This window comes from Zea mays, chromosome 4, assembly GCF_902167145.1.
Source record: "Zea mays cultivar B73 chromosome 4, Zm-B73-REFERENCE-NAM-5.0, whole genome shotgun sequence".
Taxonomy (NCBI): Eukaryota; Viridiplantae; Streptophyta; class Magnoliopsida; order Poales; family Poaceae; genus Zea; species Zea mays.
The window spans coordinates 190287175-190304740 of record NC_050099.1 but is presented as its reverse complement, the minus strand read 5'-3'; the positions used below and the strand labels follow the sequence as shown (position 1 = coordinate 190304740).

Genomic DNA, 17566 nt, shown 5'->3' with positions numbered 1-17566 from the left:
ATTTAGCACGGGTTGATTGCCTAGAACTAGATGTCTCACCCTTATACATGAAAGCATGGTTAGGGCCAGAGTGAGACTTCCTAGAGTGAATTCTTCTAATTTTGCTCTCGGGATAACCGGCAGGGTACAAAATGTAACCCTCGTTATCCTGAGGCATGAGAGCCTTGCCCTTTACAAAATTAGACAATCTTTTAGGAGGGGCATTAAGTTTGACATTGTCCCCCTTTTGGAAGCCAATGCCATCCTTGATGCCAGGGCGTCTCCCGCTATAGAGCATGCTTCTAGCAAATTTAAATTTTTTGTTTTCTAAGTCATGCTCACTAATCTTAGCATTTAGTTGAGCTATGTGATCATTTTGTTTCTTAATTAAAGCTAGGTGATCATGGATAGCATCAACATTAATGTCTCTACATCTAGTGCATATGGAAGTGTGCTCAACGATAGATGTAGAGGGTTTGCAAGATTTTAATTCTATAACCTTAGCATGCAATATATCATTTTTACTTCTAAGGTCGGAAATGGAAGCATTGCTGAAAGTCGCCTAGAGGGGGGTGGATAGGCGAAACCTGAAAATTAAAACTTTATCCCCCAACTAGATCCCTTGATTAGTGGTTAGAACAAGATATATAATTTTCGGAGTATAAATCTAAGTCCTTGCTTGTAAGGAGTATTGCTTTCAAATAATGCGGAATTGATAAATCAATACTACTAATAAGTCTATGAGAATAAATCACAAGGGCTTAGATAAGAAGAGCAATAACACAAGTTTTCTCTTGCAATGAGTTGCTTCACTAAATGAGAATTTAACTTAAAGCAACACCAAATAGAATTAGCAAAGAGTAGTGCAAGAGAAACTTAGAAAGGGAAAGAACAAACAAATCACAAGCAATAAGCACACGAGACACGGGTGATTTGTTTTACCGAGGTTCGGCCCTCGAAGGCCTAGTCCCTGTTGAGGAGTCCACTTAAGGACGGGTCTTTTTCAACCCTTTCCCTCTCTCCACCGATCACACAAGGATCGGTGAGCTCTTCTTCTTTTCAAGGATCACTCTCGATCCCACAAGGACCACCACACTCTTTGGTGTCTCTTGCTAGCTTTTACAAGCCTCCAAAACTTTGGAGGAAGTTGGATGGGAGTCAATACTCCACGCGCAAATGAACACAAAGATGTAGCACACACTATCTCTTAAGGAATCTCACAAGGCACTAGGGCTAAATTCAATTGAGTAGCTCTCAATTGCTTGATCTCTCTTTTGTGGCACTTGTGTTGGTTGTAGTGGTCTAAATCTTGTGTATAGGATGGATCAATGAATATATATGGTTGGGAGGGCTTGAGTATGTCAACTAGATGACTTGGAATGTTGCTTGGGCTCTCTCTTCTTGAAGTGGCCGGTTGGGGTGGTATTTATAGCCCTCAACCACCCATATAGCCGTTGGGGCGCATCTGCCAGAAATTGCACTGGCGGACGGTCCGCGGCTAGGGCCCGGACGGTCCGCGACCCTCCAACGGTCGATTCTGACATCTTCAACGGATACTTCTGACAGATCAACGGTTAGATCAACGGCTATCTGCCTCGGTGACACCATGCGGTCGGTCCGCCTTTGTCCCGGACTGTCCGCGCTAGCTATATAATTCCTTTTGCTCAACTTGTCACCTTCGGGCTGAACCAGGTTTTCACATGCGGACTGTACGTGAACTATAGCCGGACGGTCCGCGCGTTGTAGCTGGACGGTCCGCGGTTTAGTCGGACTGTCCCTGATTTATAGTTCCTGGTCGAAGTCAAAGCGGTGTCGCGGACGGTCCGCCGCAAGGGCCCGGACGGTCCGCGCGTAGTATGTTTTTCCAAAAAGCTTCTCCTGTCCGGAATAATCTACGGTATTTCGGACAGTCGATTTAGAATAGTTGTAGATGAACCTTGGGCACCTGTAGAACATATAATCTAGAGCGAACTAGTTAGTCCAATAATTTGTGTTGGGCAATTCAACCACCAAAATCATTTAGGAAAAGGTTTGACCCTATTTCCCTTTCAATCTCCCCCTTTTTGGTGATTGATGCCAACACAAACCAAAGCAAATATAGAAGTGCATAATTGAACTAGTTTGCATAATGTAAGTGCAAAGGTTACTAAGAATTGAACCAATAAATTCTCATAAGATATGCATGGAATGTTTCTTTATTTTTAACATTTTGGACCACGCTTGCACCACATGTTTTGTTTTTGCAAATTCTTTTGTAAATTCTTTTCAAAGTCCTTTTGCAAATAGTCAAAGGTAAATGAATAAGATTTTGAGAAGCATTTTCAAGATTTGAAATTTTCTCCCCCTGTTTCAAATGCTTTTCCTTTGACTAAACAAAACTCCCCCTCAATAAAATCCTTCTCTTAGTGTTCAAGAGGGTTTTAGATGTTAGTTTTTGAAGAGGGTGTACCAATTTGCAATTATATCACAAATAAGATACCAATTGAAAAATCATTAATTGAAAAATCTTTTCTTAACTCAAATTTTGAAAATTGGTGGTGGTGCGGGTGGTGCAGTGCTTTTGCTTTTGGGCTAAAACTTTCTCCCCCTTTGGCATGAATCGCCAAAAACGGATACTTTGAGTGAAATATAAGCCCTTCTACTTTCTCTCCCCCTTTGGCAAATAATATATGAGTGAAGATTGTACCAAATGTGGAGAGACGGCGGAATACCGGCAAAGAGTGGATAATACCAATGGAGCGGAGTGGAAGCGATGTCTTTGCCGAATACTCCATTTCCCTTTCAATCTAAGACTTAATACATGAGATACTCATGAAAACATATTAGTCTTAGCCTTGGCATAAATAGAGAGAAGAAATATGCAAATGTACCAAGGGAAAGAGACAAGATTAAAAGGTTATGTCAATTAAGCGTAAACAATTCTATATAATATAGATTTCTCCCCCTAAATATGTGCTTTGAGAGGAATACAAATTTTTGGTCTTAAATGCCAAGAGCACATAATAAGGTTAATGAGATCATGTCTATATCATAGAGAATGTGAAGTGCATTGTGTCATAGTATAAGTGTGATGCTCATGACATTTTATGCACTTATGAAAGCATGTTATAAATATATCAAGCATTTACCCTTAAGGATTTCAAAGAGACTTAAGGACCATCCACCTTTGGAACAAAGGCAGCTTATCCTCGTTACAAGGTTAAGCTTTAAGCTCCTTGACAATAAAATTACTTCACCCAGTTTAAACAAAGATGTAAAAATGAATGTTTGAGAAGTTAAGCTAGGTATGAAGCAGGGTTAATGCATGAACATGCTTTCTCTTCCTTTTATACAAGATATGCAAGGAATGTAGGAAGATTTAGGTACATGTATAAATAAGATTGAATGGTTTTACCTTTTTGTACCTTTACATAGAAATGCTCTCTCCTATCATTGTGCTTTGTCCTTAGTCATAGTCACTTATGACCTATACTCAAGACAATATATGGAAATATTTTGCACAACAGAGAGTTCTATAACTAGTGATCCTTTTCTAAGTCATGTTATTATATATCAAGTAGATCACAAATTGCATAAATGTATCATGAATTCTCCTTTTAACTTAGTGCATATCAAGATAGATGTCGATTGAAATTACTAATTGAAATCAAATTGAAAGTGCATGAAGCGCTAAGAAGCATAAGTGATAATTGAAGTTGTTCAATGATCATACAACAGATGCGATCAAAAGAACAACATAGGCATTAGATTTTCAAACATGCTCATAAATAGGAGAATCCGATAAATATGCTACTTTAACATTGAAAGCTACAATCCTTGATAAAGGTGGCATTATTTTACCAAGATGGATTGAAATGTAGTAGCATGCCTTATGAGAAACTTGTTCTCATACATGAGAAAATATGAGATTTCTAAGATAACGTGCTAGTCCCAAAATAATCAAGATATAGAAATAGACTCCCCCTAGAGATATGCATCAAGAATGAAGGAAATGGGTGGATGCACTCACTTTTAAAAGCAAATAGGGAGAAGCACTATTTATCTCGATCAAGGCTTAAAAGATCTGCAATAAACAACTTAAGCCTTGTATTCTCACAATGAAAAAGGATTTAGAATACTCACAACCACACTATTGATGCTTTTGACAAACTTATTGTCCAAGTAGGTGTTGTTTCACTCAATGTCTTTCTCTTTCATGTGAGTGTCCTCCCTTTGTAGTTGTTTCTTTTTCCTTCCAAACTTATTGAAAATACTCAAGAAGGATGTTAATAGCACAAGGGAGTAAATGATGAATGATGATTTCTTTTAGATAGAAAAATAAAAACAATTCATCATCCATGAGTCATAAACATGAAGTAAACTTCTTAACATTAGTGCACATCAAAAGAAATATGCACTCTTTAAACATTTTGATCAATCACAGGAAATTTACTTCTTCATATTGAATTTATTAATCATTTCTTGGAAGCAAATCAATATGAGAACAAATATAGCAAAGGTATGAAATAGATTCTAATGGATAAGTGCATTAATGAATATGAGATTGAATGCACATCTTAGCCAATTTAAGTTTAATAAAGAATCTATTTCTTCACAAAGATATAATTAGAGTGAACAATCATTGATGGGAACTAAATTAAAGAGATGAGTTCCCATACCTTTGCTTTGACCTTTCTTCCTTTTGGGTGAAGAGTACTCTTTGAGGCTTGTGGCTTTAACCTTGCACTTACTCTCTTGTAGATTTTCATAAGTAGGCTCAAGAGAAATGTTAATAGCAATACAAGCACTAGTTTCCCTTTTTTTGTAATCATTTTTGATAAGGAATGAAAAGTGAATTACTAAAGCATGGAAACTTTATAATATGAACTAGATTATCCCTTGAAGTATGCTTAGTTTTAACTTATGAAACAAGCATAGTAAGTTCTTTTAAGATTACGGGAATAAATCTAATTCATAACATGGAGAGCGATAAATGTAGAAGAATCATATCCAATATAAGCAAGAAGCATAACAACATAAATCATTGGATTGACTTTTCTTTTTATGTTAAATTACGCATCTCCAAAGAGAAAACATATTCTCTAATAGTGAGACTACATGGGATACTTAGATAAAAGTATTAGTCTCACTATTCTAGTTATAGAGAGAATCTTCCTTTTGTAGGTGTCGTAGGGAGTTGAATTCCTATCGTGACACCCTATTCTTTTAAGAACTTGGAATATCTCTCTATATGGCAATAATAAGATAATAAGTGTAAAACATGCCATGGATTTAATAATAATTTAAAACATGTAGATTGCCATAGTATAGAAATGATGAATGTACAATCTACCATATGGGAGGAATATCTTCAAAGAATGGTGACATAATTTTAAGAACATTTTAAGTGCTTCCTTTTTCTATGTGACTGTACGATACACATAAGAAATGATAAGTTGAGATACTTGCACTTGAAAACATAATTGTTACCATCCTTTGGCTTTCCTCCATGTTGTAGGTCTTGACTTTTCGACATGGGATTAGTTCTTTATTTCCTACAACATCAATATCTTCCTGAGATGATATGAGTTTTAGACATAATAATTTGAAATAACCTTGGGTCAATCTTGGATATGTAGATCATTGTAGATTGATAGCTTGAGTTAATGTGAATTGACTTGACTCTCTCAAGCACCCAAAGTTTCATATCATCTCATTCTCCTGCAAAGCTTGTCAAGCATGTTTTGGTACCCATCGCTTGATGGATCCATTATGGTTAGTTAACAAAGATCTAGGAACCCAAATGTCCTTTGCGCTAGCGCTTGGCAAATTCATTGCCTTTCTAGCACAAGTTGCAATTTTGGGTTGCCTAGTTATATATGAATCGAATGACAAGCTATAAGTGGAGGAGTTACCAATGGGACAATCCTTGCATTGATGTCCTTTTCCCGGCATGTGTAGCATAGGCGTTTTCCAAGTTTTGAAGATTTCTTCTTTCCTTGTTTGTTGCTTGCTACATGGTTAGTAAAAACTTTCTTTTCTAACCCTATGCCCTTTTGTTTTAAATGGGGACAAGTTTTAATAAAGTGTCCCTTCTTTGAACATTTAAAACAAAGTTTATCATCTTTGTTAATAATCAAGCCACTTTTAATATAGGGACATGTTCTAATCAAGTGCCCCTTTTCAAAGCATTCACTACACTTCTTATTTTCATTTGTATGAAGTGTAACTTGATTATTACCTTGGATGTTACCTTTTATGGAGGCATGGTTGAGACTTTTGGAAGAGCTATTGATTTTCTTCGTTTGCTCCCTCCTCTTGGCAATCCTCATGTCCTTGACATTTTCTTCAAGGGATTTAGTGCATGCCACGGTTGTTCCCATCTCAAGCTTTTTCACCATGTGATCATGGTTATCTTGAGAAGGTTGAGCAATGCACTTCCCTTTAAGTTGTGTCAAGCTCATCTTTAGCCTCTCGATTTCTTCTTTGAGCTTTTGATATGTATCATCATTTGTTCCTGCAAATTCTAGCTCAAGGGAAGATTTGCTTGTCAACGGACAACAAGTATTAGCACATGGTAATATAGTTTATATTTGAATACATGTGCATGATTGAGGTTGTTGGGATTTTAAGTTTTCTATCACAACCTCATGAGCAATTTTTAATATGATATGATCATCCATAAGATTTTCATGAGAGCATAGGAGCATATCATATTTTTCTTGAAAAGCTAGATTTTCAACCTTTAGCTTTTCTACTTGGTCCTTAAGCAAGGTATTACTATTTACTAATTGAGTGATACAATGCAAAGCGTTATCTTGCTCAATTGAAATAGTTTCATACCTTTGGACCAAATCAACATGAGAGCACTTTAGCTCCTCATGTTCTTTAGTCAACTCGTCAAAGCATTGCATTTTGATGGAGAGAATATCTTCTAGCATTTGACGAGCTTTGCTTTCCTCTTTCGCTCTTTCTAGAAGTTTGAGCATGACCGCCTTATCTTCTTGGCTTAGGTGAGCGTAGAGTTGCACGGAGCTTCCTTCTTCCTCCTCATCCTCGTTTGTGCTTCCGCTATCAATTTCATTAGCCACACAACACATGTGGGAATCGAGATGGGAAGACAAACCTTTTGGAGAGGTGGATTCATCGTTTGGTCTCCATCGGTCATTTTCTTCTTCTTCCTTGCAAGGGTTAGTATCACAAATACCAAAGGAAGTAGAAGCACAAAATGAACTATTATGTTTGAACTCATCAAACTTGATTTTAATTCTAGTCCAAATATCATGCGCATCGGGAATATGTTCATAACGATTCATTATGAGGGCATGATAATCTTCCTTGCTAAGAGAATTAACTAAGATGTCAAAAGCTAGATAGTTTAAGCGTATACATCTTTGATCTTCCTTGGAAACATTTTTCCTATCATAACTAGGAGGAATAATACTCTTTTCTATAATTTGTTCTAATCGAGGATCTAGAGTTCTAAAAGCATTTAGTACACTAGATGACCAAGAATCATAGTTAGAACAATCGGAAAATAATATCTCAAGAGTTACCTCCTTCCGAGTTGTGTTCTTGTTCTTTTGGGATCTTCTTTAAGCCATCACTTCGAGTTGTTAGACTCAATATGAAGTGCCTAGCTCTGATACCAATTGAAAGTCACCTAGAGGGGAGTGGATAGACGAAACCTGAAAATTAAAACTTTATCCCCCAACTAGATCCCTTGATTAGTGGTTAGAACAAGATATATAATTTTCGGAGTATAAATCTAAGTCCTTGCTTGTAAGGAGTATTGCTTTCAAATAATGCGGAATTGATAAATCAATACTACTAATAAGTCTATGAGAATAAATCACAAGGGCTTAGATAAGAAGAGCAATAACACAAGTTTTCTCTTGCAATGAGTTGCTTCACTAAATGAGAATTTAACTTAAAGCAACACCAAATAGAATTAGCAAAGAGTAGTGCAAGAGAAACTTAGAAAGGGAAAGAACAAACAAATCACAAGCAATAAGCACACGAGACAGGGGTGATTTGTTTTACCGAGGTTCGGCCCTCGAAGGCCTAGTCCCCGTTGAGGAGTCCACTTAAGGACGGGTCTTTTTCAACCCTTTCCCTCTCTCCACCGATCACACAAGGATCGGCGAGCTCTTCTTCTTTTCAAGGATCACTCTCGATCCCACAAGGACCACCACACTCTTTGGTGTCTCTTGCTAGCTTTTACAAGCCTCCAAAACTTTGGAGGAAGTTGGATGGGAGTCAATACTCCACGCGCAAATGAACACAAAGATGTAGCACACACTATCTCTTAAGGAATCTCACAAGGCACTAGGGCTAAACTCAATTGAGTAGCTCTCAATTGCTTGATCTCTCTTTTGTGGCACTTGTGTTGGTTGTAGTGGTCTAAATCTTGTGTATAGGATGGATCAATGAATATATATGGTTGGGAGGGCTTGAGTATGTCAACTAGATGACTTGGAATGTTGCTTGGGCTCTCTCTTCTTGAAGTGGCCGGTTGGGGTGGTATTTATAGCACTCAACCACCCATATAGCCGTTGGGGCGCATCTGCCAGAAATTGCACTGGCGGACGGTCCGCGGCTAGGGCCCGGACGGTCCGCGACCCTCCAACGGTCGATTCTGACATCTTCAACGGATACTTCTGACAGATCAACGGTTAGATCAACGGCTATCTGCCTCGGTGACACCATGCGGCCGGTCCGCCTTTGTCCCGGACTATCCGCGCTAGCTATATAATTCCTTTTGCTCAACTTGTCACCTTCGGGCTGAACCAGGTTTTCACATGCGGACTGTCCGTGAATTATAGCCGGACGGTCCGCGCGTTGTAGCTGGACGGTCCGCGGTTTAGTCGGACTGTCCCTGATTTATAGTTCCTGGTCGAAGTCAAAGCGGTGTCGCGGACGGTCCGCCGCAAGGGCCCGGACGGTCCGCGCGTAGTCTGTTTTTCCAAAAAGCTTCTCTTGTCCGGAATAATCTACGGTATTCCGGTCAGTCGATTTAGAATAGTTGTAGATGAACCTTGGACACCTGTAGAACATATAATCTAGAGCGAACTAGTTAGTCCAATAATTTGTGTTGGGCAATTCAACCACCAAAATCATTTAGGAAAAGGTTTGACCCTATTTCCCTTTCAATTGCAAACATCTAATTCTTTAGCCTTAGCAAGCAATTTTTCATTTTCATCTCTAATGCTAGCAAGAGAAATGTTTAATTCTTCAATCTTAGCAAGCAAATCATCATTATCATTTCTAAGATTGGGAATAGAAACATCACAAACATTTGAATCAACCTTAGCTAACAAATTAGCATTCTCATTTCTAAGGTTGTCTATAGTCTCATGGCAAGTGCTTAGCTCACTAGATAGTTTTTCACATTTTTCTACTTCTAGAGCGTAAGCATTTTTAACCTTAACATGCTTTTTGTTTTCTTTAATAAGGAAGTCCTCTTGGGTGTCCAAGAGATCATCCTTCTCATGAATAGCACTAATCAATTCATTTAATTTTTCTTTTTGTTGCATGTTTAGGTTGGCAAAAAGAATGCGCAAGTTATCCTCCTCATGGCTAGCATCATCCTCATCACTAGAGGTTTCATATTTAGTGGAGGATCTTGATTTTACCTTCTTCTTTTTGCCGTCCTTTGCCATGAGGCACTTGTGGCCGACGTTGGGGAAGAGAAGACCCTTGGTGACGGCGATGTTTGCGGCGTCTTCATCGGAGGAGGAGTCGGTGGAGCTCTCGTCAGAGTCCCACTCCCGGCAAACATGGGCATCACCGCCCTTCTTCTTGTAGTACTTCTTCTTCTCCTTTCTTCTCCCCTTCTTGTCATCGCCCCTGTCACTATCACTAGAAATAGGACATTTTGCAATAAAATGACCGGGCTTACCACATTTGTAGCACACTTTCTTGGAGCGGGGCTTGTAATCCTTCCCCCTCCTTTGTTTGAGGATTTGGCGAAAGCTCTTGATGATGAGCGTCATTTCCTCATTGTCGAGCTTTGAGGCGTCGATTGGTTGTCTACTTGATGTAGACTCCTCCTTATTTTCCTCCGTCGCCTTGAATGCGACCGGTTGTGCTTCGGATGTGGAGGGGCCGTCAAGCTCGTTGATCTTCTTTGAGCCTTTGATCATCAATTCAAAGCTCACAAAATTCCCCATTACTTCCTCGGGAGTCATTAGTGTATATCTAGGATTGCCACGAATTAATTGAACTTGAGTAGGGTTAAGGAAAACAAGTGATCTTAAAATAACCTTAACCATTTCGTGGGCATCCCATTTTTTGCTCTCGAGGTTGCGCACTTGGTTCACCAAGGTTTTGAGCCGGTTGTACATGTCTTGTGGCTCCTCCCCTTGTCGAAGTCGGAAGCGACCGAGCTCCCCCTCGATCGTTTCCCGTTTGGTGATTTTGGTCACCTCGTCTCCTTCGTGCGCGGTCTTTAGCGTGTCCCAAATCTCCTTAGCACCTTTCAACCCTTGCACCTTATTATACTCCTCTCGACTTAGAGAGGCGAGGAGTATAGTTGAGGCTTGGGAGTTGAAGTGTTGAATTTGGGCCACTTCGTCCTCATCATAATCTTCATCCCCTACGGATGGTACCTGTACACCAAACTCAACAACATCCCATATACTTTTGTGGAGAGAGGTTAGATGAAATCGCATCAAATCACTCCACCTAGCATAATCTTCAACATCAAACGTTGGTGGTTTGCCTAATGGGACGGAAAGTAAAGGTGTATGTTTAGGAATGCGAGGGTAGCGTAGGGGAATCTTACTAAACTTCTTGCGCTCATGGCGCTTAGAAGTAATGGATGGTGCATCGGAGCCGGAGGTGGAAGGTGATGAAGTATCGGTCTCGTAGTAGACCACCTTCCTCATCTTCTTTTTCTTGTCGCCACTCCGATGCGACTTGTGGGAAGAGGATTTCTTCTCCTTCCCCTTCCCCTTGTTGCGGAACTCTTCCGATGAAGCTTTCCCGTGGCTTGTAGTGGGCTTGTCGCCGGTCTCTATCTCCCTCTTGGCGTGATCTCCCGACATCACTTCGAGCGGTTAGACTCTAATGAAGCATCAAGCTCTGATACCAATTGAAAGTCGCCTAGAGGGGGGTGAATAGGGCGAATCTGAAATTTATAAACTTAATCACAACTACAAGCCGGGTTAGCGTTAGAAATATAATCGAGTCCGAGAGAGAGGGTGCAAAACAAATCACAAGCGAATAAAGAGTGTGACACGCGGATTTGTTTTACCGAGGTTCGGTTTTCGCAAACCTACTCCCCGTTGAGGTGGTCACAAAGACCGGGTCTCTTTCAACCCTTTCCCTCTCTCAAACGGTCCCACGGACCGAGTGAGCTTCTCTTCTCAATCAAACGAGAACAAACTTCCCCGCAAGGACCACCACATAATTGGTGTCTCTTGCCTTGGTTACAATTGAGTTGTTCGCAAGAAAGAATGAAAGAAGGAAGCAATCCAAGCGCAAGAGCTCAAAAGAACACAACAAATCTCTCTCACTAATCACTAAAGCCTTGTGTGGAATTGGGAGAGGATTTGATCACTTTGGTGTGTCTTGTATTGAATGCTTAGCTCTTGTAAGTAGTTGTAAGGTGAAAAACTTGGATGCCAATGAATGTGGATGGTTGGGGTATTTATAGCCCCAACCACCACAAAGTGGCCGTTGGAAGGCTGCAGTCGCATGGCGCACCGGACAGTCCGGTGCGCCAGCCACGTCAGCAGACCGTTGGGGTTCGACCATTGGAGCTCTGTCTTGTGGGCCCGCCTGGCTGTCCGGTGGTACACCGGACAAGCCCTGTAGGCTGTCCGGTGTGCCACCCGCGCGTGCACTGCTCCTCTGCGCGCGCAGGCGCGCATTTAATGCGTTGCAATCGACCGTTGCACGCGAATTAGATGTTGCTCCGCTGGCTCACCGGACATGTCCGGTGAATTTTAGCGGAGCGGAAATCCGAAGCTGGCGAGTTCAGAGTCGCTCTCCCCTGGAGCACCGGACAGTCCGGTGAATTATAGCGAAGCGCCTCTAAGAATTCCCGAAGGTGAAGAGTTTAGCTTGGAGTCCCCTGGTGCACCGGACACTGCCCGGTGGTGCACCGGACAGTCCGGTGCGCCAGACCAGGGCACACTTCGGTTATCCCTTGCTCTCTTTGTTGAACCCTTTTCTTTGGTCTTTTTATTGGCTTTTTGTGAACCTTTGGCACCTGTAGAACTTATAGACTAGAGCAAACTAGTTTAGTCAAATTATTTGTGTTGGGCAATTCAACCACCAAAATCAATTAGAGAATAGGTGTAAGCCTAATTACCTTTCACCTTCCATGAACTTGGGCAGTTACGCCACTCCCAATGCATGCAATCAACACTACCAAGCATACCAGGAAACCCACGTGACTCGCCAACTTGAAGAAGGCGGGCGATATCTTCTGCATTTGGTGCACGGAGATAGTACGGAGCAAACGCGGTTTGGACGGCCGTGCAAAAGTGTTTCAATGCCTCATGAGCCGTGGATTCACCAATGCGTACGTATTCGTCCACGGCATCAGCCGGAATACCGTAAGCAAGGATTCGAACAGCAGCAACAACTTTCCGTAGAGCAGAAAGACCAATCTCACCCGCACAGTTTGGACGCTGAATAAAGTATGGATCCACTTGTTGGACAACATCAATAAGGCGCTCAAACACATGGCGACGCATACGGAACCTACCATAAAAAATGTGTCATAATAGGGGTCATGAAGTTATGTACATGGCAAAATGAATGTGGGCATTTGAAATACCTCCTATGAAATTGAGCATCCGTGTACACCGGTTGCGCTCCAAAGTAGTCCGCTCGGATTCTTGCATCGCCGCTCATGTGATCACGATGAATCCTAACACGCCCTGGAATGGAACCACCATGACGACGCTCGTTGCGTGCACGCCGCCTCCTATTGAGCATGTGCCTCGCCAACTCGAACTCTTCTTCTTCCTCTTCCATTTCTTCCATCAACCGAACAAGAAAATTCGATTCTAAGTAGGGGTTCATTGTTGTGAAGTTTGTAAAGGCAAGGTTGAGTAAAGTATGCAAGGCTCACTCGGTATTTATAAAGGAAGTACGCTTCGGAGACAAGCCATCCGGTTGCCGTGTAGGGGAAACAAGTCCATGGCTTCTCGAAGAAGAGTTGTGGCTTACGGTGCAAGCTTGTCAATTTCAAAAAATATTTTCGTATCGATCAAATACTATACGGCGCTTTATCGACAAAAGTTACACACAACAAAACAACCAATGGTAATTAATATTGACAATTCGAATTTAAAAATTTAAAAAATAATAAATACATTTTTTACGCATCATTTGTGTAGCGTGAATTGGGAAGAAAACAAAGAAAACTGAAAAACAAATGGAAAAAGGGAATATGTTAACACTGTAGCTATAGGGGACCGAATTTAGGGGACGCTGTTGGAGACTGAGAATATATAGAGGACAGAATCTTTTAGAGTGTTCTGTAAATGACAGAGAATATTCCTTTAGGGGATGAAATTTAGGGGACGCTGCTGGAGAGAGTCTAAGGCTATCCGCAACCGTTACCCCTAATTTTTTTTCCCTATATCACTTTCCCCCCCTATTTTTTCCCCTATTTTTTCATCTCCCGCAGCGGTTTCCCCTAAATACTCCCCTATACCCCACTACAACTATAAAATATAATTTTCTATATCAACTATCAATTTTTTATCTACTAACAATTACTCGTGGACCCACGGTACAGTGTTTAGGGTGATGAACAGTGACACGCTAGATCTGGGGGGGGAGAGAAGGGGGCCAGCACGTAGGGGGCGCTGTAGGGGGCGCCGCTGCGGCCGTGGAGTGCCCCCTACAGCCCCATGCAAGGGGAGGGGGAAGGGGAGGGGGATGCGTTGCGCACAGCCTAAATGGAAGTGGTAGCACCAGGCACAGCCACACATACCGAATCCGATGCTTGGTGGTGATGGTGGGGCGTTGCAGCTCGTTTGGAAACAAACAGAAGATCATGCTAGCCTTGTCACCACAAGGGGCATGCCGGACTCCGGCTCAATGGTCAACCGAAACACCGGGGAGTGCTGGTACCCAGGCGACACCGAGAACGAGAACTTGCTCAGCAGGCGCGCAAGAACAACCTTCAGCTCCGCCATTGCCAGGTTCTGCCCGGTGCACAGCCTCGGCCCGTACCCGAACGGCATATACATGTGGGCTGGCTTGCACGCCGCGGCAGCTCCGTTCGCGAACCGGTCTGGACGAAACTCGTTAGCGTCTGGACCCCAGGCTTCCATGTCAAGGTGCAGCAATGAAATGGCTACTTGGATGATGGTGCCGCGAGGGACGTCGACTCCACCGAGCCTGATGCCTGTCAGGGCCTCACGCATGATCAGTGACGCTGGAGGGTACAGCCGGAGAGTCTCTTGTATCACCATTGTAAGCTTCAAAAGATTTTTTTAATGCCACTGTTAGTTAGTGTGCGTCACCAAAAGAATGATTTGTTTGTAGCCACAGGAACCAGGAGAGAGTCTCTTACTATTTTCAGCTGACGAAGGACGTCGATGTCCATCGCTGTCTGTCCACAGCACACTTCTCGAATCTCAGCCCGAGCACGGTCCTGCCAGTCTGGGTGTGCAGCAAGGAGCATCAGGCACCAGGTGGCAGTGACCGCTGTAGTTTCATACCCAGCAAAGTAGATGTTCTTGCAGTTGTCGACGATGAAATCTTCAGGGGCACTGCAGTAGCTGGGGCTCTGGTTTGCACCATCGACAATGGCATGCAGAAGGTTGTCGTATGTGGACACGTGCGTGCCGGCATTATTGCTGCGGCTTCTGCTCCTGTCTTCCCTTGAGAGATCCAGGATTAGTAACCGGACTTCTTGATCTAGCTTTTGTATCTCCCGGTTTCTCTTGGTAGGCAAGTATTTCCTGCAATAGAACAACAAGATTAATAACCAGTCAAGGTGTCCATTCCCATCGCATTAGAAATCTCTCAACGGATCAAAAGTCCACTTACCACACTGCAGACAGCCCAACAAGTGTATCCTGTTCAGAAATCAACTTTTGGAGCTGCCTGAGCTTGCAAAATATGTCTTTTCCTTCTACGAAATTGCTCCCAAAACATGCTCTAGCAATCACATCCGCTGAAAAGTTCCTCAGGTATCCATCAACATAGATCTCCTTACTACCTCCTGTGCCATCGAGCATATTCTCCCATGATTGTAACAGTGGAACGGTTGCATCCACAATTAGCCCTATCATACCCTATCATTGTAAGAACAACACAGTTAGGCTTAGGCTGGTGATGCAGTTATATTATGGGCTCGTTAAGTAATACTTTAGAACCTTAATTTTTTCTACAAAGAACTGTGGTGCCAGGATCTTCTTCTCATAGGCCCAAAGGTCGCCATTTGCTGCTAGTATACCTAATCCGAAGAGAGGTTTCCGTGATTTCATTATATGTTGTGGCTTCCCGAGCTCTGATGGAGTCCAGTGGCCCATGTCTTTCACCATTTCTGGCTGAGCAACATGCAATATCTCCAACACTCCTGTTGAGTAAAGGAACACGGGCCCTGTTCCAATTTTCAAACACTATGTAACAAACTGAACTGAAATATTTAGATAATCGTAGAGCAATATATATAGGAAACTTAAATCAAAAGTCAACCACTTATAACTGCATACCTTGATTGTGAAAGTTCAACAGAATGTTCACAGAACAGGACAACCGAAGTCACTAGCGTCTGTCGGCTACAAGGTCCAAAATTGGCAGGACAGCTACGGAATCATTTAGCTAAATATTTCTTTAATGTGAGACCACGGTTTCTACAGAACCTACTTAGTTAATCATGGATAAGCTTACAGTACTGAACTCCAGAGAGTAGATTACACATTCTTTTAATATTTTGGTACTTGAAAACAAAGTGTTTATGGATGTCTTTTCTGAGGCAACTATATGCACACAAGCTAAATGCTAGCATTTAATTAAGATAAATATCTGATCATTTGGGGAAAAAAACTAGATACAAAATCTGGCTATCAGTTCAGACGTCAGAACATGTTATTTTTGGTAAACTTTTGAATTTTCTCCTAAGGAACATAATAAATGGAGGTGACAAAGTCGATAGCTTCAATTGTAGAACTAGCTGCACAGTGACAGATAGTTAAGGAGATAAAATAATTAAGCTGTTTTCTTGCTTGCGATACTGAAACAAGCAAATTTAATACTCGTACTGGCAAAGACTGAATGATCTTCCGTCAACATCTGCCATCTTTGCTATTGGATTTCTGGACATCAAAAGCATGCTCACACAAGATCATTAACATCACAATAGGAATCTAAGACTTACTTGAATGCTAAGTATATGATGTAAGATATGAAAAGGTAGTTATTGTCTCAGGTTAAGCCGATAAGGTCTTAAGGACACTATTCTGGGTTGTGGCCATCCTCATATTTGGGAGACCGATGCAGAGTTATCTTCAAGCTTAGTTATTAACCTTTACCGTCTGTCCTTTTATGTTTCTAACTTCCGTATGAGAAGTTGTTGTGATTCCAGAATGATGTAAACAATCACGATCATGCTATCAGTCTCATTGCATGACCCTTATATGAACAGATAAGCAAAAACAAGTGATTCTATACATACCATATGTCTTCCTCCAGAAAAGGAAATGAGGGAAGATGGTGGATATGTAGCCATTCATGTCTTTGTCTTGCCTCTGCACAAACTTGAGTTCTTGTCGGATTCTCTTCATCTCCTGGGTGTTGCCGTAGAGAAACGTAGGTTTAGGACCGTTTATGCCTTGCCTCCTTAACTTCTTCCTTATCTTCTCAAGCCTCAGCCATAGGATTTCATATAAGTAAACTAGAGCTAAGCCAAGAAGTATGGTCGAAACAACTAGAACTATCTCAAGTAGTTCCTCCATTAGATGGGAAAGTATGAGAGGAACAAATGAGAGTCTTATGTCAAACGTACAAGGCAATCAGTACTTGTATAGTGTTCTAGCTTAAAATACTTAGTACCGAACTCCTATGTGTTCCAGTTTAAAAAAAACTAGCATCTGTTCCTATCCTTGTTGAAGAAATGAGTGGTGGTCTGTCCTTTTCCTCACCTGCTGACTCCCATTTACCCATATACTTGTTTTAATAATGGTGAATGATTGTCCTTCTCCTGACCTACTGACGTTCTCATTGTTTAGATCACTTCCAGCAAGTGGATGCAGAGACATACCACCTTGAAAACATGGCAAGTATTCATCACTAGACTTGTAGCACCTTGATTTAAGGCTTCCTGCTTTAAAAAATTTCCCTTCCTGTGTTAACTTCGTGAGAACATACTGCCGCCATATATTATATTATTACTACATATAACTTTGCACTGTGTAACTAGCATGACACAAGAGACTAAATTATCTATGCGAGAGTTTTATATCAGAAAGGAAGAAAGAAAATGAGAAGAAAAAAGTCACAAATAAAACACGAGTGAGCTTCAAATAATAAGGGCTAGTTTGGGAACACCGTTTTCCCAAGGGATTCTAATTTTCCCAAGGGAAAATGAACTAATTTCCCTTGGGAAAATTAGAATCCCTTGGAAAAATGGTGT

At 41.5% G+C, this 17566-nt stretch overlaps 1 protein-coding gene across 2 annotated transcripts; it reads right to left on the bottom strand.

The window, feature by feature from the left end:
* Nucleotides 1-12533: 12533 nt before the first annotated feature.
* Nucleotides 12534-17036, bottom strand: LOC103654294 (cytochrome P450 714C3). 2 transcript variants are annotated; one of them, XR_002269240.3, is made up of 8 exons: nucleotides 16610-17036; nucleotides 15309-15535; nucleotides 14980-15227; nucleotides 14501-14891; nucleotides 13916-14405; nucleotides 13046-13151; nucleotides 12749-12950; nucleotides 12534-12672 (listed from the first exon to the last, which is right to left on the bottom strand). XR_002269240.3 is itself a non-coding variant. In XM_008681125.4 (5 exons), exons 1-5 carry the CDS (start codon nucleotides 16887-16889, stop codon nucleotides 13977-13979), a joined length of 1575 nt encoding a protein of 524 aa, XP_008679347.1. In that variant the 5' UTR covers nucleotides 16890-17036; the 3' UTR covers nucleotides 13228-13976. The 2 variants fall into 2 exon arrangements, 1 of the variants encoding a protein (XP_008679347.1); XM_008681125.4 differs by lacking the exons at nucleotides 12534-12672; nucleotides 12749-12950; nucleotides 13046-13151 and having other exon boundaries at nucleotides 13228-14405.
* Between the last annotated feature and the right edge of the window lie 530 nt (nucleotides 17037-17566).

What these genes read in the sequence shown, in the direction of transcription:
- LOC103654294 (XM_008681125.4), bottom strand. Translation starts at nt 16,889, where the DNA reads ATGGAGGAACTACTTGAGATAGTTCTAGTTGTTTCGACCATACTTCTT. An exon ending in TTTCTGGAGGAAGACATATG is followed by an intron (nt 15,536 to 16,609) that starts GTATGTATAGAA and finishes AAATTGGAACAG; the next exon opens with GGCCCGTGTTCCTTTACTCA. An exon ending in GTTGGGCTGTCTGCAGTGTG is followed by an intron (nt 14,892 to 14,979) that starts GTAAGTGGACTT and finishes GTTCTATTGCAG; the next exon opens with GAAATACTTGCCTACCAAGA.